Source organism: Hypomesus nipponensis, chromosome 10 (genome assembly GCF_054491055.1).
Source record: "Hypomesus nipponensis isolate SF chromosome 10, ASM5449105v1, whole genome shotgun sequence".
Lineage (NCBI taxonomy): Eukaryota > Metazoa > Chordata > Actinopteri > Osmeriformes > Osmeridae > Hypomesus > Hypomesus nipponensis.
The window spans coordinates 190,001-197,500 of record NC_140370.1 but is presented as its reverse complement, the minus strand read 5'-3'; the positions used below and the strand labels follow the sequence as shown (position 1 = coordinate 197,500).

General features: G+C 40.9%; 1 protein-coding gene across 1 annotated transcript; it reads right to left on the bottom strand.

Annotated features, from left to right (window-relative positions):
* Positions 1 to 1,413: 1,413 nt before the first annotated feature.
* On the bottom strand, positions 1,414 to 4,863 carry LOC146268740 (uncharacterized). The gene is made up of 10 exons (XM_084708342.1): positions 4,403 to 4,863; positions 4,165 to 4,285; positions 3,737 to 4,044; positions 3,410 to 3,617; positions 3,192 to 3,308; positions 2,957 to 3,084; positions 2,614 to 2,811; positions 2,280 to 2,503; positions 1,936 to 2,154; positions 1,414 to 1,824 (listed from the first exon to the last, which is right to left on the bottom strand). Exons 1-10 carry the CDS (start codon positions 4,861 to 4,863, stop codon positions 1,418 to 1,420), a joined length of 2,391 nt encoding a protein of 796 aa, XP_084564468.1. The 3' UTR covers positions 1,414 to 1,417.
* Positions 4,864 to 7,500: the final 2,637 nt, after the last annotated feature.

The window sequence follows — 7,500 nt, the reverse complement described above, 5'->3', positions numbered from 1 at the left end:
ACCTAACCCATTCCAATGCTTGAGAGTGTGGGGTGTTTGACTCACAAGAATGGTAAATTGCCTTTGCTAGGTACTTGGGCCTGGCTAGTGTAATTATTCTAAGGTCACAAACCAAATAACGGCAGCTAAGGCCACTCTACATGTAAGCTAAAATGTATTTCAGGAGGACATCATACACATGTTTACAGACATAATTCAGTCCCACAAACCTCTATGCCAAGCTGTTTAAAAATAAAGTGGAATTTTGTGTTAGTAAGGACACTATTGTAAACAGAGGCCTATTTGCATGTGAAAAGAGGGGCCTATCTGTACAGGTCTGTAAGCCTGGCAGGCCAGCCCTTTGGTTTGTTTCAGGCCTCTGTGTTTGTTTACAGACAGAATTCAGTGTATGCCAAGCTGTTTTAAAAATAGAGTGGAATTCAAACCACTGTTTGTGAAGATAATGTCACAAAGAAATGCCTTATTTTGTATGATGCTCTGTTTTATATCTTGAGGTCATGTGCTCTCAGCGGCCTCAACCGAGGCTATGCTTTCGTCACATTCTGCACCAAAGAGGCTGCGCAGGACGCACAAAGAAATGCCTTATTTTGTATCATGCTCTGCTGTATAAAATACTGTGGATGCATGTGTGTGTTTTTAAGCGTACCTAACCAATTGCAATGCTTGAGAGTGTGGGGTGTTTGACTCACAAGAATGGTAAATGGCCTTTGCTAGGTACTTGGGCCTGGCTAGTGTAATTATTCTAAGGTCACAAACCAAATAACGGCAGCTAAGGCCACTGTACATGTAAGCTAAAATGTATTTCAGGAGGACATCATACACATGTTTACAGGCATAATTCAGTCCCACAAACCTCTATGCCAAGCTGTTTAAAAATCAAGTGGAATTTTGTGTTAGTAAGGACACTATTGTAAACAGAGGCCTATTTGCATGTGTAAACAGGGGCCTATGTGTATAGGTTTGTAAGGGTGTATGACTCACAAGAATGGTAAATGGCCTTTGCTAAGTACTTGTGCCTGGCTAGTGTAATTATTCTAAGGTCACAAACCCAATAACTGCATCTAAGGCCACTGTACATGTAAGCTAAAATGTGTTTCAGGAGGACATCATACACATGTTTACAGACATAATTCAGTCCCATCAAACTCTATGCCAAGCTGTTTAAAAATCAAGTGGAATTTTGTGTTAGTAAGGACACTATTGTAAACAGAGGCCTATTTAAATGTGTAAACAGGGGCCTAATCACATAATGAAGCTGAGGTCATTTAAAATTGTTCTAAAGATTTATTTAAAAGTCATAAAAAAACAGTGCTGTGATAAAAACTATTTACAGAAGGGTACATGTACATACATCTTAAATGGATTCTTTTTTAAGGATAGAGACATATATAGAGCATAAAACCAGCCCTGCCTCTCTCTACAAATCCAGCCACGTCAGGTCTAGGCCATGTCCTCGGAAGGACTTCCTCTTGTTACCGTGGTCAAAAGAAAGTTCAGTCTTGGTTGGAATGTCCTGAACTGCCCTGAAGAGGATGGCATGCTTTTCACCTCCTGCATTGAAAAGGCAGTGAAGTGGCTGCAGGTTCATCCGCTTTGAAGAATGCTTGATTCTTCTGCCTAAAATGTCTGCTCCAACATGACACTCACATGGGCTGTGGCCATCCATGCAGAGTTCAGTCTTGCCAGCTTTGAAGAAAAACAGACCACGCAAGTCTTCTCCTGGGCTCTCGCTCAGCATCTGTGTCCCCTCTGCTGCTGTGGTGAGGATTCCGTGGTAATCACAGACAATTTCACCTTTGGCAAAAGGCTTTGTTGTCACCACTCCTGTAATTAAGAGAAGATGACATTTTGAGTTAGATACATTACAAAAAAATACATAACAGGCCGGCAAACATTTCAATATGTTTTTCCTCTGATGAATACAGATGTTCTTACCTTTTCCTTTCTCTGCTCCAAAGTCTTGAATGACCAGGCCTTGCCACGACTGATTCCTCGATTGCCGGTAGGCGCGAGCATCACCTTCAATGGACTCTTTGGAGGCTGGTGTCCACTTCAGCATCATCTCACCTGCAGTTGGACAGTTGGCTGTCCAGCCATGCGTATCGATTGCCTTCTCCAATTGCTTGACAGAAGGTTTCTGATGGATGTATTTTGCTGAAAGAATAAATTAACCTCAGTCATGCTGGTCATATATCACACTAAATAAAATGTAATCTGTAAGTGATGTTTGTATTTGGAAGTCAATGTTGTATTCATGGATTATGCATTGGAGTACTTACCCATCAGAATTTCCTGTCTCTGGAGATACTGGGTGGCTCGCCACCTGTCATAGAAGGAACGGTCTTCTGGAAACCCTTCTGAGACCCTCTTTTTTTTGCTGGGTGGCTGGCCTTCGGTGGAAACGGGGAATTTGGCGACGAAGGACGTGAAATCCATTCTGGAAGCCTCGTCTACCCGGACATTCTTGCATAGTGGGGGGCTGCCGCCTGTTGTCACTGTAGCACTTCAACATGAACAAAGATGACGGTTAAAATAATACAAAATAAGGACAACTTGGTAAACAACTATGAGATTTAATTGACCTGTTATTTTGTGTAAAATGAAGATGCTTACTCAGTGTGGGCTTCCATTATCAGAGCTGTGGCCACTACAACATGGGGCTGTCGCATTCGATAATGCTGGTTAGCCACAGCACTGGTGTGGGCCAAATAGTGAGCAACATCCTCCTTTTGGCCCTCGGTACACACTGATGCAAACTGTGTCTCAGCTACTCTTCTGACCTCCATACTAGTGCAAGTTTGGAGATTGTAGCTGTAAAAAGATTTGCCATGAAACATTAATTTGTGATATGATTGTGTCTGATAATACACAGTGAATAGGGTGAAATGCAAGAAATGAACATTTGAACATTCAGTGAACATTACTCATCAGCACATGTATGTAGGTAGGCACATACCTTTCGTGGAGTCGAGCTATGTCATTTGTGACACTGTTAAGTCCTTTGCCATTAGATGAAAGGAAAAACTTGTCACAGTCACCCCTAGAGTATCCCGGCCGAATCATATCAAGGTATGTCTGTAACCACTGTGGGAACAAGAAAGACAATTACTTTACTGCAAACCATTGTAAGTAATATATCATTTTCTTAGTGTTAAAACATCAATAGGAAACACATCTGCTAATGTACTTACAGCTTCTTCTTCCTGTGTCAAGGCAATTGCAACAACCTGTTGGGTTGATGTTTTGTGATGGCAGATGCCAACCACAGCCCTGCCATTGACGTGTTTTCTCTGCTCCCACTCCTTCAACTGGAAAACATAAACATATTTTAATGCATGCATTTCCACATGACCATTACATCATATCATGGGGTCAATCTCCTTCCAGCTGTTAAGATAGAAGCACTTACAGTCATGCCTTCCACAGCTCCGGGGCGCTGGAAGTGACGTAACACCATAACCGCTTCACAGTAATAGCGGAATGTTGTCTTTTCAGTCTCGATGACTTCGGATTCATTCATCAACTTCTGGAACGTGTTCAGGAAATCCTTGTTTGCCACCCTCAAAATCTCCTGGCATTCTGCAACAGTTCGCATGCCATGGGTAAATCGGTCATATCTAGATTTAAAAAATGATAGAGAAAAAGAGAGACAGGTTATTAAACACTGCATTGAGGATTATAGTAAACAAGAACAACATTAGCAGTAATAGGACAATACAGATATAATAGTACTTACTTTGTGACGACCACGGCTCTTGAATGAGCTTTGGCCACTGGCTTCCTGAGCGTCTGAAGAAATTCTTTGTATTTCTGGCACATGGTGTGGAGGTTTGGTACTTCCTGTTCCATGTCCAGCCTTGTCTTCAGGTAATCGACGAACCGTATCATGTTCTTGATGTAGTTCAGTCTGGTAGCTGCGCTCATTTCTGTCTGTTCCAGGCATATCAGGTACTCTCTGGTCTCTGTGCTCTTTTGAAGAAAGGCCATTGTAACTTCCCCACCTTCAGGCTGCAAATAGCGCAGGAAGCGTGCCACGTTGTCAATCTTTAAGAGGGATGATGAGAAATAAATGTTAGCCAGAGCCTTTTGCATTAACATCATTCAAATTAAGTGGACATATGGAACATTGTTGAAATTGACTGGATGATGTGTAAGATATCTCACCTCCTGTTGACAGTTGGAGACGTGGAGAGAGTCCCTAAGGTACTTTTTGAAGTCTAAAATGAGTGTGGCGTCTTCAGGAAACCTGTCATACAGACCCGCCGTTTGCATTTTCACCCTCACACTTGTGGTGGCGGCAGGAGGATCTCTGTTTGAAAAGGAGGAGAATTTAATTATGAATTACAAAAACATTGTAGATATTAAATTTTCTGTGACACTGTGTGTAATGTACTATACATACTTTTGCCAAGAAGGGTCCACTGGCCCCACATCGTTGCTGGAGGCAGAGCTGCAAGAATCCTCATCTTGGGATGAAGGGGTGGGGCTGGCAATATATCTGGTGGTGGTGGATTCAGATGTGCCAGGTTCCTCTGCAGAAATGTCCTCTGCAGAATTCACCGGAATGGGCTCTGGAGGTATATTGCTTATAAAGAATCCTCTCTCTAGAAGCTCATTCACCATTGCAGAACGACATTCTGCGTGGGGCAGCAACTCACAAATGTGACTGTATTCCCAATTTCTGGTCAAAGTCCATTTCTTGGTCGACTCCTTGGCCTTGTCAAGCTCAGCTGCTCTTTCTTCTGGTGTGCATTTCTTCATACAGACCCTGGCCAGATGTACAGACAACTTGTCCTGTGGCTTTTTGCAACGCAGACAGTACAGATATCTACGATCAATGGGCTTTTTAGTGTCCTCACTCATCTTGAAACTTAGTTCTGGCTTCCAATACAAAATGGTCTTCACAGCAGGATCAAAATGAGGAACTGAAATGTCTTCTCTGTTGCCTGTCTAGTTATGCCTGTGGGTCATGAAACCCAAATCACCCTTTTAGCATATCCCAATCACTCCTAAGGTGATGGGGGCAGATGTATATTAGAAGTGATCAGGTGAGGGGTTACCCTCAATCACCATTAACATATTTCCACACCTAGTGATCCAGCAGACTGGATGATAAATTTAGTTCACTTTATCTCAATTACATTGTACATATTAAAGTTTGAATCAACTCTGTGCTTATTCATGGCACTTGCCTGAACAAGGTGATACAACAACTGAGACTGTACGATATGTATTATGAGATTTAGCATGGTTACAACATTTTGATCCTAAACATTGAGTTTATCAGCTTCCATTTATCTTACACATATGATTCAAACGTGTACTTGCTCGTGGGACTTTCATGAACACGTTTCTACCAGAACTGAGACTGTTTAATTTGTAAAAGTACATGATAATTGTCATCATATGTCTACATGTCTGAGGTTACCACATCTATTTTAGGCCCTGCCCCTTAATCCAGCCAGCTGTGGCGGGCACTGATGGTTGGATATCTTTTTCAATAGGAGTGATTATAGAGTGGCTGTTATTGGCCTATTTTTGAGTAGGCTATAGCCCTCAATCAGTTTTAGCATATTTTCACAACTTGGTAGGATCAGCAGTGTAACTTTAAGTTTACCTTTAACTCAATTACATTGTACCTATTAAAGTTTGAATCAACTCTGTGCTTATTCATGGCACTTGCCTGAACAAGGTGATACAACAACTGAGACTGTACGATATGTATTATGAGATTTAGCATGGTTACAACATTTTGATCCTAAACATTGAGTTTATCAGCTTCCATTTATCTTACACATATGATTCAAACGTGTACTTGCTCGTGGGACTTTCATGAACACGTTTCTACCAGAACTGAGACTGTTTAATTTGTAAAAGTACATGATAATTGTCATCATATGTCTACATGTCTGAGGTTACCACATCTATTTTAGGCCCTGCCCCTTAATCCAGCCAGCTATGGCGGGCACTGATGGTTGGATATCTTTTTCAATAGGAGTGATTATAGAGTGGCTGCTATTGGCCTATTTTTGAGTAGGCTATAGCCCTCAATCAGTTTTAGCATATTTTCACAACTTGGTAGGATCAGCAGTGTAACTTTAAGTTTACCTTTAACTCAATTACATTGTACCTATTAAAGTTTGAATCAACTCTGTGCTTATTCATGGCACTTGCCTGAACAAGGTGATACAACAACTGAGACTGTACGATATGTATTATGAGATTTAGCATGGTTACAACATTTTGATCCTAAACATTGAGTTTATCAGCTTCCATTTATCTTACACATATGATTCAAACGTGTACTTGCTCGTGGGACTTTCATGAACACGTTTCTACCAGAACTGAGACTGTTTAATTTGTAAAAGTACATGATAATTGTCATCATATGTCTACATGTCTGAGGTTACCACATCTATTTTAGGCCCTGCCCCTTAATCCAGCCAGCTGTGGCGGGCACTGATGGTTGGATATCTTTTTCAATAGGAGTGATTATAGAGTGGCTGTTATTGGCCTATTTTTGAGTAGGCTATAGCCCTCAATCAGTTTTAGCATATTTTCACAACTTGGTAGGATCAGCAGTGTAACTTTAAGTTTACCTTTAACTCAATTACATTGTACCTATTAAAGTTTGAATCAACTCTGTGCTTATTCATGGCACTTGCCTGAACAAGGTGATACAACAACTGAGACTGTACGATATGTATTATGAGATTTAGCATGGTTACAACATTTTGATCCTAAACATTGAGTTTATCAGCTTCCATTTATCTTACACATATGATTCAAACGTGTACTTGCTCGTGGGACTTTCATGAACACGTTTCTACCAGAACTGAGACTGTTTAATTTGTAAAAGTACATGATAATTGTCATCATATGTCTACATGTCTGAGGTTACCACATCTATTTTAGGCCCTGCCCCTTAATCCAGCCAGCTATGGCGGGCACTGATGGTTGGATATCTTTTTCAATAGGAGTGATTATAGAGTGGCTGCTATTGGCCTATTTTTGAGTAGGCTATAGCCCTCAATCAGTTTTAGCATATTTTCACAACTTGGTAGGATCAGCAGTGTAACTTTAAGTTTACCTTTAACTCAATTACATTGTACCTATTAAAGTTTGAATCAACTCTGTGCTTATTCATGGCACTTGCCTGAACAAGGTGATACAACAACTGAGACTGTACGATATGTATTATGAGATTTAGCATGGTTACAACATTTTGATCCTAAACATTGAGTTTATCAGCTTCCATTTATCTTACACATATGATTCAAACGTGTACTTGCTCGTGGGACTTTCATGAACACGTTTCTACCAGAACTGAGACTGTTTAATTTGTAAAAGTACATGATAATTGTCATCATATGTCTACATGTCTGAGGTTACCACATCTATTTTAGGCCCTGCCCCTTAATCCAGCCAGCTGTGGCGGGCACTGATGGTTGGATATCTTTTTCAATAGGAGTGATTATAGAGTGGCTGCTATTGGCCTAT

What these genes read in the sequence shown, in the direction of transcription:
- LOC146268740 (XM_084708342.1), bottom strand. Translation starts at nt 4,863, where the DNA reads ATGAGTGAGGACACTAAAAAGCCCATTGATCGTAGATATCTGTACTGT. An exon ending in TGACACAGGAAGAAGAAGCT is followed by an intron (nt 3,085 to 3,191) that starts GTAAGTACATTA and finishes TTGTTCCCACAG; the next exon opens with TGGTTACAGACATACCTTGA. An exon ending in GAGACAGGAAATTCTGATGG is followed by an intron (nt 2,155 to 2,279) that starts GTAAGTACTCCA and finishes TTATTCTTTCAG; the next exon opens with CAAAATACATCCATCAGAAA.